We start from the raw sequence: 15,249 nt of genomic DNA on the forward strand, positions 1-15,249 counted from the left end.
TAGTTTTTGAGAAAAAAGTTGAAATATGCAAAAAATCTAAGTAGAAAAACACAGACTTCTACGTTTGATGCCCAATAACTTTCTTTAATGACCAGTAAACAAATAATTTTTCGCAATGAAAATTGTAGAGAATTTAATTCTGAAAATAATTATGTAAGCTGTGTGAACAAAATTTGAATAAAATGTATTCTTATGTAGTACATTACACCACAAAAATTTGCTGTTTTATGAGGAGAGAAGTAATAACTTATATATTGTAGCTAATTGCAAATAAAACATGGATTTTAATAACAGCTGTTCCAAAACAGCTGATTTATTATGTTTCAAATAAGAAGATATTTAAAAGAAATTATCAGCTGAAAATTATTTTCAGAAATATTTTAGCTCACTGTTGAACAAAAAAAAAGCAAACTGTAAGTTAGGCCTACTCTGTAACCGCGCTGTGTTATTTGTTTAATCTATTAACTAGTTATTTGTAACCATTCCACTTTACTTTTGTGTTAAGTGTTAACTTTTTAAAAAATGGCAGGTTATCTTAGTCATCATTCATACTCCGAATTAGCTGACATGCATTTAATGTATGGAATGGGACACTACTGTAATAGTACTGAAGCAAGACGTTTGTATCAAGAGAACTTTCCTAACCTAGTATGTCTAAGTTCAAGGTTTTTTTTTCACTATTCATCAACGTCTGTCTGAAACAGATTCTTTGATATCCAAAGAGCACATTTATGCAGGCAGACCGCGATCTACTATGACTGTTGAGTTAGAAAAACAAGTTCTTAATGAAATTTATGAACATCCCGAGAAGAACACAAGAGAATTGTCAGTGTAGTTTAATGTCAATCAATCTATTATTTGGAGGATACTAAAAGAGCAACAATTACATCCATACCACCTCCAGAAAGTTCATACTCTATTGCCACGAGACTGTATTCCCTGTGATGGTATTTGCCGATGGTTTTTAGTAAAACTTGTTTACCCAAACTTTTTAACAACCGTTTTATTTACCGACGAGGCAACCTTTACAAGAACAGCTATCGTTGACATCCACAACCAACATATTTGGGCAGCTGAGAATCCTCATGCCATCAATCCTAATCTTCCACAACATCAGTTTTCAGTAAACATTTGGGCAGAAATCATAGGAGATCATCTACTTCTGTTCGAGCTTCCTCCCAGGCTTAATGGCATAATCTACTAGTCTTTTCGTATGAGATTAATGTCATTTAGATATGCTACTTTCATATAAAAAACTTTTCACAAAAACCGAATATTTTATTTGCAATCAGCTACAACCTATGAGTTATTAGTTCTCTCCTCATAAAACAGCAAATTTTTGTGGTGTAATGTACTACATAAGAATAGATTCAACTAGTAGACCTTTATTGGTCATGATTGTAAAGACTCAAGCCAATAATAATAGATGAAATATTAATGGAATTAACATTTTATAAATATACATTTTCTCAATTAACTAGCCCATCAGGAAAGTGAGATTGATTTCTCACACTATAGCAAATTAATAAGACACTAATGAAATTGGATTAAAATTAACTGGTAATTACAATCGGAAATAGTTTATCCAACAGTCATTGCCAATTGCTTAATCCTATACTAATAGAATAGAAATCTATTCCTTTAAAATCGTGATTAAGAACTTTAAAATTACAACAAATAAATAAAAAATATAACATTGCATGCAATGGTATCTCACAGTGAGTACTAAAGAATTGAAGATATGTTTTATTGCTATATTTGTGAGGCTGACTCATAAACTTCAATTGTATACTCAAGTTATATTCGATCAAGTCATCATGAAAATTAAGTTGGGTCATTACAAGGAGAAAATTCTTCAAATCTAAATTATGAAATATACCAATTCCACTGCAACCTGATTTCCACACTTCACACGTGAGTTACCCTACCTACAAGCTAAACATTAAATGTTGTTGTTCATTATATATATATATTATCTCTATCGTATAACTGTGTTAAATGTTGTATGTGCTTGATGCATCTTATGAGTGAAATCTCGTTATAACAATGTTGTATTTTATAAATATTATAATGATAATCAATTTCAATGTTGTGCTCTTCGATATGTTGTGTTTGCCAGTTAATGTTTCTATCGAGCATTGTTATCAGTGATTCTCAACCAAGCCAATTGTTAATTTTATAATATCATGCGATTTAAACATAAACATTTATCAAATTTTCCGATTCCATCTAAACTCTTGGAAAATCTTAAATTGTTAAAAATAATTGTTATAGATCTGAGAGTAATAGAAGAATTCTTTCTCCCCTGAACTTATCAGTCAAGTTTGACTCAACACCTGTGGAAGAATCAGACTATGAGCAAAATGAATCTATATCAGATATTCTAAGAGAGTTTCTTGATCAATCAACACGTCATTGATTCAATAATTTTAGGTTCAAATCTTGTGGCTTGAAAATGAAAAATTTTTCTTGACAAACAAGTCTTAAAATTTGTCTGAGTACAGAAAATCATAGTCTCCTTCCACCACATTCATTGTAACTATTCACATAATTTCACTAAACAAATTATTTGCATGTATAAATTATTATGAAGCACAACCTCGTTATTATATCGAGCATGGCTTTTATAAGCACTAGTTAGTGATTCTTGGAATCTCATAAAAAATAGTAAAGAATCAATTCCATCTAGCGTATTACTGAATGTGGAACTTCAAATAGAAACAGAAAATGGTTGAGAAGCACTGTTATAAAATGATTACCTCCTCGGATGTGATGGATATTATATTGTGATTATAAATCTTTTTCCTTATACGAATTTATCTTGAAAATCTGGAACCATTCACTTCAGGGGAGATCAAAACTGTTTTCACTCATGAACTTGAGATGTCATAATCTAATTACCATCAAGGCCTCTTTCGATACCAAGATATTTTTGTATCTCTGGTTGATTTTTATTTTTTGGACGGTTGTTGTAACGAGATTTTACAAGTAATTGTATTTTTTCCATTCTGTCCGTCCATACATCCTTGACATATTATTTTATAATAAGTTTATCTCCTACATTATCGCCTCAGTAAGAGAGGTTTCTATCGCTTCAATTTTTTCAACGTCTTACAAATCCAATGCATTATCAGTGGAAAGTGCTTATTTACCCAATCGAACCCATCCTTCAATGTACATACATCCTTGCATGTTGTAAAATAATATCATAACTGCCTACCCAAACACAAAAATATTGGGACATGAATTCCAGTTCATGCACAAAGCACACCTTATCAAATTAATGTGTAATTTGCATGATAAGACATAAAAAATGCATTGGTATTTGTAAACTAAAAATACATTGCCCTCATCAAGGATAAGTGACGGAAAGTATGGACGTAGAATGTTGATTTTAATTTAAAACTGGAGAGAAATCATTACTTTCAAGCAATATTTTGTTTTATATGAAACTGAGTTTGGGATGTAATGCTGAATGTGAAATGAGAATATTTATTTATAAAATTTTGAAAGGAGTTACAAATTCACAGCAACTTTGAAACCAGTAGCCTATGGAAATTTCAAGAGGGGGGTATCCTGGAATTCGGCCAATACTAACGAATATCAGTACCGTATATCCTATATATCGGCTAATGAAAGACTTTTCATTAGAGATATTTTTCATGAGTCTTGACAAAAAAGAAAAAATAGGAAATTAGGGACTTCGACCAGATCATTACCATATAAGATCATTACGAATCAGATTAATGAAGATAGAAATAGATTTATTGGGTTTGATGTTAAAGAAATGGATGGTTCAATTTCAGAAACTATTTACCGGTACTTATTTTGCAACAAAACAATAATAAATTAAACCCTCCCATCTCTCCACTTCAATAATGATAAATTCAAAAACACTTCAGTGTCCAATGCGAATTTTTATAAAACAATAACACTTATCAGAATCATGATTGAAATTGAACTCTCTTGTTACAAATCCGTTTCTAATTGGAACTAAAATAAGATTTTAGCAGACACTATTCGAAGAATAATATTTTAAGTAAGTATTCTTTTGAGTACAACCAACTATTATGATTGTGGAATTTTTAGAATAATTGAAAAGAGTTCAACTTCATAAAAAAATTTGAAGATCATATCACACAAACTCGATGTCACGTTGAAATATTTCATATAACATGTCTATTTTACTTGTCTATCAATGTCCATGCTCATCGCCTCATCGTCAGTATAGATAACAAGATATCTTCACTCAGTACAGTTGTGTCTTCCAATTTCCTGAAATCAGTAGGAGATTATTCAACTGCAGTTATGAGCTTCATACAAGCTATGAGTCAGTACTTTTGCGAAAATAATAAAATATTTTATAGTGAACTCGATGAGCCAGAAATATTTGCAATGAGTCATTGAGAATGAGTGAGCTACTTTCATGATTTTCCCAATGAATAGAATTTCTTCATGAATATGAGCTGATAATTTTGTACCATGAAAGTGATATATATTCCATTCATTCAACTCCAATCCTGTACGATTAGATATAATTTTTCTGAGACTCCATTCAATGAGACAGTCAATTCTAGAGTTCAATACTAGAATTTTATTATCAGTTTCTGAATATTTTTTTTTTCTACAGTATTATGAATAATGTGGATAGGTAGTTTTGAATTCAATCCATGAATGAGATGTGAGAAAACTTCAAAATCTAAGCTATATTGTTAGTATTGAAAGTAGTGATTTCTCAAACCGCTGACCACAACCTTTGCTGTTGCAATTCTCTGATAATGTGGGTTTCTGTTTGACCAGGGAGGGCAGGGAGGCGATGCACAACTGTGAGAAACCTGACTGCAAAAGCAACGTACAATGAATCAAATCAAACCGTGATCTCCTTTTTTAGAATAGTTGGAACCTTCAAACCTTTAACTACTTTCACAAAATATAATTACACAGAAAACAGTTTTGATCTAGTCCCCATGATTTTTAAATACCACATAATTATAGACTAGATGATCTATCAAAAGTAAAAAGCTAATATTTTCGCTCTCAGAAAAGTAAATGATAGAAATAATATTGTTAACGCATGATGAGAAAAGGGAATTATTTCGATAAATATAATAGGGGATCGCCAGGGACCTTCATCTATCAATACAGATTGAGTGATTCAAGCACGTCATTTCAATACATCATTCTTATTTTTGCGATTAGTTGATAGGATCGTTACCAGGGACCTGTTCCAAAATAGAAGCCTACAAGAATACATGCTTTCTTCTATACAATAAGTATACAGTATCACAAGTCTCTGGACGTAGCATACAAGTATCAACTAATGACAGGTGGCATATTGGGCTGTAGCCTATAACTCACGTAGCCTACAGTATTTGAAGACAAAATTCTCTATACGGAAATAGGGTATTCCTATTTCCAATCTCTTATTTTCTTTCCCAGGACCTCTAAATTCTATTCTTTAAACTTTATTCCATTCTATTCTTACGAAACAGGCCACAGAAATAGGTTCTAACTCAGGAATCAGGAATTCTTAACTTTCCATAATCAATATCAAATTTCAGAAGATTTAAAAGTGTCTTAGAAAAGTATTGTTAAATCACACATCTGTATTGATCAACGCTGAGGTCTCCCAGGCTCTAAGATCTGAAGTCTCTCAAATGCAAAGCCAATTTAAAACCTAGAACTAGACTGATCAACTAACAAATGTAATAGTTTGATGTTCAATGTTTTTAATGTCTAGCTTTATCCAATACGTATGTAATTAGGTATGTCCAGCATCATGCATGATTGAAACTAATATTATTATATGAAAATTATCCCTTGTGATTGCAATCTCGAAAGGGATTTGCTTAGAGCTTAAACTAATTATTATTCTAAGGTTGTGAATGAAATTCTTCATTTATTCTGAAAGGGTGGGTTTTGATTTTTGGTAACCTGTTGAAGGGTGGATGAGGGCTAATAGCGAATTTGAAAGTTACAGTAAGGATCATGAGAGCAGAACATCAATCATATCCCCAGCAATATTGTACAGAAAAGATAATTTGATTGAATTATGAAAACAGTGGACGAGGTGACATCAATACCAATAACACAAACGTTTTGGATGAGTAAACATAATATTACAGTGGTTCTAAACGTTGAATGAGTTCTTCAATCTTGGTAATATATTAATAACAGAATTTATAGACTGTTGATAAAGTTGATAAAGTTGATAAAGTGATCAAACTGGATAGTTTGAAATCTCTTCAAAAATTAGAAAACAATTTCCATCCAAAGAATCATGATTGAGTTATCAAAACTTTCAAACTCTACTTTTAATGAACTTGAACTTTTTATAACCATGCGATTTCTGTATTTAAAGAAAAATATAAATACACAAAAACTGATTATTAAATATAATTCAAAAACTTGAACTAAATTCTAACAAAACTTATAGCCTGAACTAGAAGCTTATAATTTGCATCTGAGAAACTGAAACTTCGAGCTATCCTCTCAAAACTGCAATCTGAATGGAAAACAGGAAATAAATTTCCTTCATCTGTCAAACGAGTGATTCCATCATCACTAATATCATCACCATAATCACCATCATCACAGATGTCAGAAATTATCATTTTCTGCGTGAACAGAAAAAAGTGCAGGTAAAGGGAATCAATACTATTAAATACTAACTGAATAAGGATTGAAACGTTAGGAATGAATTCGACATGTTGATCAATAATTCAAATTTTTCAAATTACTACCTTACATGAATACTTGATTTATGAATAATGTCAATTATGAAGAAAATCTGCCTAATTTAGTGGTGTTAGATTAATACAGAGTGAGCGTCACTAGAAGTGCTTTGGATCAGGTAACTTTTGAATCCTTCAGAAATCATTACAATTAGTATCTCAAAAGTTATATTCTAGAAAAATATCTGGTTGAATGAAGTGAATCAATTGGAAGTTATACTTTAATTTAGTGAGTTCATTTCATGGGAAAAGGAATTATTGGAAATTCAAGAATATGGAAATTTGATGAGGGAATGGGTTAGTATTATTGAATGTGATTCCGAGGTCTGTGAAAGAGATAATGATTACTCTTGTTATAGTCTATTCTCTCAATGAAATCATCGCCAAAGCTAGAAAATTCATCAATACATTGACATTCAGAAATAATGTCCATGATTACGAATAATCATGATATGAAGAAAGTTGTTGAAAAATAATTAGGAAGGCACCGCACAAAAGCTTTCACTGCATAAAGTACCTACTTTATGCTTTAATCGATATGAAAAGTGTACTCATTTCTCTCATATTGTGCCTAGATATCACGGTATCACAGTGAGGTATTCTGATTCATTATTGGTCTCAGCAGACAGTATTCAGAAGAATTATATCTTCAAGATATAGTCATGTGATCATGTCAACAGAAAGGTTTCAAAAAAAGTTGTCTATGAAAAGCCTCACCACTGACACAATCAGATAGTTTTGGAATTCAGGTATTAAACATAACATTTCCGTAGAATCTATGGTAAGATTTCAATAGAATCATAAAGTGTAAAAATTCATGAAGGAATTTTCTATAAAAAGTTCTTTGAACTGAATTTGTGGCGGTTTTAAACCTACATGATCAAATAAGTTGTAAGACGTTTTAACCAATATAAGAAAGTATAAATGATACAAAAATTGACGTTTAGTAATGAAAAGCAGTAAAGAGGATGAGAAGAGAAAATCAATTTGGCTGATCCTAATGAAGTATTTTTTTGTAATGATTTCTAGGTTATTCAAAATAAAAGAGTAGGATTTTAAATTTTAAATGTCCTCATTGGGTGTGAGACAATTAATTTATCATTCTCAGCAGAAAATTTTGATCGGGAAGTGACTGAATTTGGGGAATCCAATCATTAGAAAAAATTTGAATCATTTCATATATCGAACAGTACAACTTGAAAAAAATTATGTAGGTCTATATAATAATAAAATGTTAGAATTATAAGCAATTATGTTTTAAAAAGTTATGTTCTTGCAAGTCGTAAGATTGAAATTCGTTGATTATTGGAAGTTTTAAAAATAAATTACAGATGTTAATTATTATAGAAGTGTTACCTATTAAAAATTTTATCTGTATCTCTAGATAAGTGTGATTATTTTTGAAAAGTTATTCCAATTTATTACCGTTTTAATAAAACATATGTTGATTGCAATTTTGATTTATTCCTGTTTAACCTCTCATCATATCTCCGTCATTTAAACATATTCCTTGAATCCTTAACTTGAAAACGATTATGATGACTGTATTTCATAATGATTTTGTCAGTATAAAAGGTTACTCCAAAATTGGAGGTGCTGAGCTTTTACATCTTCTCTCTATGAGAAGAAATACTTATTCATCATTGTTAAAATTAACCGAAATATTCTAAACATAATACTTTGAATATTTGATAAGTAGCTCAATGAATTCTACAATAACTGAAAGAATACGCATATCATCAACTAATAGTGTAGAACTATCATCATACCAGAATTGGTATCAGTCAGTTAGTTATTCACAAACCGATAACATTCGGTCCTGACTGGGTTCAGTAAACACTATTTCAGTAATTGTGAATTCTCGCATTATTGATGTATTCAACTTCAATAGTTACAGATTTAAATAAGATATTAGAATTTTCAATTTCGCGAGAGTAGGTAAATATTTCTGCAATAAAGTAGCAGGAGTTCCTTCATGAAATACTCCTTAATCCAAAAGACTTATATTGATATTTTCAATTTTTTAAGAGTAGGTGAATATTTTTTCTAAAATATGGTAGTAGGAGCTCCCTCATTAAATACTCATTTTTCCAAAATACTTGAATTGGATATTGAAATTTTAAATTTTTTTCTAAGTGGTAAATATTTCTGAAATAAGTAGGCCTACAGAAGCTACTTCTTGGAATACTCCCTAATCAAAATGGTTTGATCCTCAACGGTATTTTTTGTGAAGCCCACGCTTCATTCAACAGTATATCGCATACTTTTGTATTTCTTTCAAGAAGGAAATGCGTTTTTGGTAGATCCACGATTCGTTTTATAAGCAAAGCACACGACGAAATTCGATAATTCTATTTTGCAAAAGGTCTTGAGACAGAAAGACGTACTGCCAGGACCCATGGGAGAGTTCCATGATTTCGGTTCGTCCAGCTGGATAGAAAAAGGTACCTGTAACAAATTCTTTTTGGGTAGATGTTGCATGTTTTTAGTTTTTCCAAGTTCTGCAATGATCCCAGGTGACTGGTAGGCATTATTTTTCTCTTACAGTTTCTTACTCTTGTGTAGGATATACTGAACTCATTCGTATTCAAAGCTACGTTCAGGACGCATGCAGTTGGGGAAATGCCACTCGTATTTTGTTCCCCGAGATGCGGAGGAATATAGATGTGGAACTTCAGCTACATGACATATTACATAAGAATGATTCACAGTAGTCTATTTTCTCATATTTCTTTGCTGTTTGGATGTTCTTATTATGATTGAAATGAATAAAACATAAAAGTTTGATTAAATAGAAGTATAAGTGGCTTGAGAATGATTATCAAAAGCAGTGATTAATATGATATTTACATCTCCACATAACATTGAAGAGACAAAATTATGGGAACGAAGACATTTTTAAAAAAGACCAATAAAGTTTAAAAATATATGAATATGCTAACAATACGGGAATTCCACGTTTGCCTCAGGAGAGGCAGAAGTTTTGAATACATCGCCGATTGACGGGGAAATTACAAATATGAAACAGTAGCGAAATATAAATTCCCAGCATTGGAATGATCAAAAATATTAACTGGAAAGTGACTAAGTGTGTTAACATTTGGTGACTATCCAATTCTGATGTGCTGGTGTCGTTCAATGCACTGACGTAAAAGCCAATGGGTAGGGGGGCCGAAAGCTTGAACTCCAATGTACGACGCCCAATGAGTGACGATGGAACAATAGTCCAATGTGCGACGCATTTTTGGATAACAATAAGGATATAAGCAGCCACACTAGACTGGAGGAACTTCATTATGTTTCTTTCTTCAGTCATCTCATCTGAGGTCATGCTATAAAATCAGTTATATCAGGGACTTTTCATAGAATATTGATTGATTAATTCTATTCGAGCTTATCTACCAGAGAGATAATCAAACTTCAAGAGAGTTAATGACGTTTAACGATTTAGGAGAGATTTGAAGAGCTTTATTTAGGAAAAATTTGAAAGAGTTCATGGAGTTGAATCGTTTCTAGATCAGTCGTTCTTGAGAATCCTGCAAAAACGCATTGTAAAAACGCTGATCTGTGGTGTAATTCAGGGAGTATCTCAAATATTCCTCATCTCACCATACTCCATTCTCATAGCTCAACTGAACGTTTGTACCGAATTCAAATATATTCAGCTTATTAGTTCAAAATATATTATTGCTGCGCGTCTAAAGGTCTAACCTAATAAGTATGTCGAGTTCGAAAGTATATTTTAAGCTCTGTTGATGAAATATTTTGAGTGGATAAAACATGAAAGCCATTTTGCTATTATATTAAAATTATAGCCTCACAATAATTGTACATTGGCATTGACATGAAATTTTTGATCTATTTGTCGATTTGTAATCGCTTGTAAAAAGAAATTATTGAAGAATAAAGCTGTAAATAATGATCAAATCAAGATAACTGAGCCCCAAAATAAAAAACCCAGGATAATTGTTTATGATGTTCCATCTGATCTCACTAACAAAGAGGTAACTGAAGAAATATATAACAAAAATTTTGTCAATTCAGGAATAGAAAAACAAAAATTTGAAGAAGGTTGCAAGCCATCATTCAAATTAGGGCCGAAAAACAAGGATTCCGTGCATTGGGTAGTAGAATGTGAACCCGAAATTAGGAAAGCAATAATTAATAAGAAAAAAATATTTATAGATATGACATCATGTAGAGTTAATGATTACCATGCAGTGCAAAGGTGCTATAAATGTCAAGTCTATGGGCACATCACAAAACATTGTAAAAAGGAAGAAGATATCTGTGGTCATTGCTCCATCACAGGACACAACATCAAAACCTGCCCTTCAATCGATAAACCTCCAGTATGTTTTAACTGCAAAAGAGCTGATAAACCCTCAGACCACAAAGTAAACTATCTAAAGTGTCCCAGCTATGTGAAAGCATTGCAACAATTAATTGATCGAACAAATTATGGAAGAATTATGGAAAAAGATTGAAAATAGAATTTCCAGCTCAAAATCATCAAATAAATTCACAGCATCAAATATAAAAATAGATATTCAAGATTTCCTATCATCTATTAAAAAAACAGAATTAATAAAACAGTCAGCGAAAAGTAGGACGTCTTTGATTTTCAGCTTTGGTCAATATACAGATTTTAATTTATCATTAGCTCGCTGGAATAGAAATAGTTTACGTATTTCAGAAGGCGTTGCACATTCAATCAAGAAGAAAACGCTGAGTCAAGATGAATACAATAGCTTACCTACTGTTTATAACGTAAATAATAGCTCAATTCGTTTTCATCTTGTTAAAAATTCATTGACATTGATATTAGCGCAAAATAATAACAATGAGGCTCAATTAGGTATCCGTGACCTCATACGTGACTGGTAATAGACGAATATGCATCGATAAATAAATACAACATTACGATTGGAATAGATTCTTTTGATATTGACTCCGAGTTTACATGCTTGGACATTTTAAGTTTAGTAATTAAAACTAAAAACCTGAATTATGTATTCTATTACAGAGGAATAAACAATCTAAAGTTCTTGGATATACCACATGAAAACGATGGCTCTGAAGATTGTCCAAAAGGATACCTACCGTATGATTCTATTCTTTATGCTTATTTGAACAGTATGATAGAACTCAGGAACTTTGTTCAACAGTATGATGTTCTGAATGCGGATTTATATAGGGGAGTACTATCATCACTGAATAGTAATATCTCTTCTTCAGCAGCATGTATTCAAGAGATAAGGCGAAACGAGATGAACATCTACAACAATCGACTTAAGACTTTCCTGTGGCCGACATCCACTACATATCGAATGGGCTTCTGTTTTGAAAATGAAGGAAAATACGTACCCTACAATGAAACAACAAAGTCATTCTTAACTAAGGAAAAGTATATTCTAGTCAGTAGAGACACCCAAATCATGCTGAATGCTGAGCTACTGAAGAATATTCTAAAAGTTGACATCACAAATTGTAAGATGCCAAAAATAACTTGGATGGATGGAGTTCCAGGGTGTGGTAAAACTCACTTTATCCTTCAGCAACATACACCAGGTAAATATCTCATTTTGTGTCAGACAAGAGCTGGAATAAATGAAATTAGGCAAGAGGTGAATAGAATTCACAAAAATAAATATGAAAGAATAATTAAACAGGATTATAGAACAGTTTCATCTTTTATAATAAACGGATCAAAAAAGCAGTACAAACGTGTTTTCATAGATGAAGCAGTATTAATGCATGCAGGTTTCGTGGGATTTGTCTCATCTCTCGCTGGTGCTTCTGAGATTATTATGCTAGGAGATTCAAACCAAATACCTTACATAGAGAGAAGTAAATTAACAGCTGAATGGTCACACATTTCATCTCTCTGTGAGAAGAGAATCCATCAAACAGTAACTAGAAGGTGTCCAATAGACTTCTGCTACATCCTTTCCAGCTACTACCAGGACATTGGTACAAAAAATGAGGTCCTGTTATCCGTCAGACCTCCAATGACAAATGGAGAACTTGGACCACTTGAACCTAACACTCTGATTCTTACATTCACTCAGCTCGAGAAGAAAACAGTGCTAGAAGAGCTGCAATCAAAACTTCACCCTTCAATTAAAGTCCATACAATTCATGAAGCACAGGGCTTAACTCACAAGAATGTAGTTCTGATAAGGAACAATAAAAAACAACTTGGAATATATAACAGCACACAACATGTAATAGTAGCAATGAGCAGACACACACAAACCTTCAGATATATCACAACAGGGCAAGAAGATTTAGTGCTGACCCTAATTCGAAAACTAAAGGATGTTAGTGAAGAGTTTCTCTTAAGCTGGAATGAAAGAAACATGGAAGGGATTGATGAGAGTTTAAATAATGAGTAACAACAACTTATCAAATTTGCTCAGCTTCGAGGATCTTGATTATTTTGAAGAAATAAACGATGAAGTGATCAACAACAGTCAACAACTTTGTGCAGCATTGAGTTCTTGTGATTTGAGCATCTTCTGTCTCAATATAAGGAGTATCAGAAGAAATTTTGATGAGCTGATGATTCAATTGTGCGACATTAATTTTTCTTTTGATGTTATTATTCTAACCGAATGCTGGATTAGGACTGAATTTGTACTCCAGTCCATTCGAGGATATGATGTATTTTCCACCATAAACAACCCATTACAAAATGATGGTGTAGTTGTTTATGTTAAAGATAGTATAAATGTACAATGTGTTGAGCTACATATTAACCAGGCAAATGTCCTACATATTCGGTTGGATGCAGCAGACAAAAAGTGGAACATCCTTGCAATATACAGATCACCGTCCTTCAATGATATTACAGATTTCCTGAGTGACTTAGAATCGATCCTGAATGAATAAAGAGGGCAACAAGTCATATGTGCCGGAGACATGAATATTAACACCCTTCAAATTCGTCCACATCATCAATTGAATGACTACTGCGATCTTCTAAGCGAGCATGGGCTCAGACTCTGCATTAAGCAAGCAACCAGAACTACAACAGAAACTGCTTCTTGCATAGATCACATTGCTACCAGCTCCAGAGATAATCTTTTTCCAATCATTTATGAATCAACAATAACTGACCACTTCACCACAATTCTAGGAGTGCAACATATTTCGAGAAATAGTGGAAATGAAACTGGAACACATGAAATAAACGAGAAAATAGACATTAATAGCTTGAAGGATGAACTACTGAATGAGGAGTGGATTCATGTTTTAGAAGATAATAATCCAGATACATCTTATGACACCTTCTTATCAACTCTGAGACAACATTTACAAAATAATATCAAGCAGCATCGGCGGCAGAAGAAGTACAAACCATGGATCACCAGAGGTATAGTAGCAGCAATAAGAACCAGAAATCTACTCAACAAAAGAAGAAAGGAAGACCCAAACAACATTAACTTAACCAACTTCTATCGTCGGTATAGGAATACACTCACAGCTTTAATTCATGAAACAAAGGACCAATACTATAGAGAGAAATTGTATGAAGCTGGAAAGGATAATAAAAAAATGTGGAAAGTAATCAAAGATGCTACTGACTCTAAATCAAAAACAAAAATGAAATCGAATGCTATTAAAATAGATGATAGGATTTTCAATCTAAAGGAAAATCCAGAAACTGTGCTCAACCACATGAATAACTTTTTCACAAATGTAGGTGAAGAAATGGCGGAGACAATAATAGATTCCTTAAGAAAACCACTAGACCAAATCATATCCCAATATAAACCTGTTACAAGAACTCTACACTCCATCTACTTTCTCCCAGTAACTGAAGATGAGCTTCTTGAAGCTATTAGTAGTTTGCGAAATGACAGTGCTCCAGGACTTGATGGAATCAATAATAGAACATTGAAGTCGATAAAAAATGTAATTGTAAAACCATTAATTCACATATTTTATTTGAGTCTGTCAAAAGGAATTTTTCCAAAAGCTATGAAAGAGACATGTGTTAGACCATTACATAAAGGAGGCGACAAAACAAATGCCACCAATTACAGGCCTATTTCACTTATAAGCAATATTTCTAAGATTTTGGAAAAACTGGTAAAGAAACGTCTTGTGAATTACATGGAAAAAAACAACTTACTATCTAGGAATCAATTTGGTTTTCGTGAGGGGAGGAGTACAGAAGATGCGGTATTAGAATTGTCAAATTTTGTCACAGATAAGCTAGAAAATAACAAAAAATGTGCAGCAGTGTTCCTGGACCTAGCAAAAGCTTTTGACACTGTTAATCACAGTTTGCTGCTGAAGAAATTAGAAGCCATGGGAATTAGAGGAGTTCCTCTAGCATGGTTTAGATCATACCTCTGTGACCGGCGTCAAACAGTCAAAGTTGAAGAACATCTCAGTTCAGAGGAAACGATGAAGTTTGGGATTCCCCAAGGAACAGTTCTTGGGCCAATTCTGTATTTGGCATATGCAAATGAGCTATGTTCAATTAAGATAAGAGGAAGAGTAA

The 15,249-nt window shown here is 32.5% G+C and overlaps 1 protein-coding gene across 2 annotated transcripts in view; it reads left to right on the top strand.

The window, feature by feature from the left end:
* LOC111052787 (gamma-aminobutyric acid type B receptor subunit 1) overlaps nucleotides 1-8,188 on the top strand; it is a 38,521-nt gene extending 30,333 nt beyond the window's left edge. For both annotated transcript variants that reach the window (XM_022339572.2, XM_022339574.2), the window contains one exon: nucleotides 4,801-8,188. In XM_022339572.2, coding sequence (XP_022195264.1) covers nucleotides 4,801-4,830 — 30 coding nt within the window. In that variant the 3' untranslated portion in view covers nucleotides 4,831-8,188. The remainder of the gene's footprint in view (nucleotides 1-4,800) is intronic.
* The last annotated feature ends 7,061 nt before the right edge of the window (nucleotides 8,189-15,249 follow it).

This window comes from Nilaparvata lugens, chromosome 7, assembly GCF_014356525.2.
Source record: "Nilaparvata lugens isolate BPH chromosome 7, ASM1435652v1, whole genome shotgun sequence".
Lineage (NCBI taxonomy): Eukaryota > Metazoa > Arthropoda > Insecta > Hemiptera > Delphacidae > Nilaparvata > Nilaparvata lugens.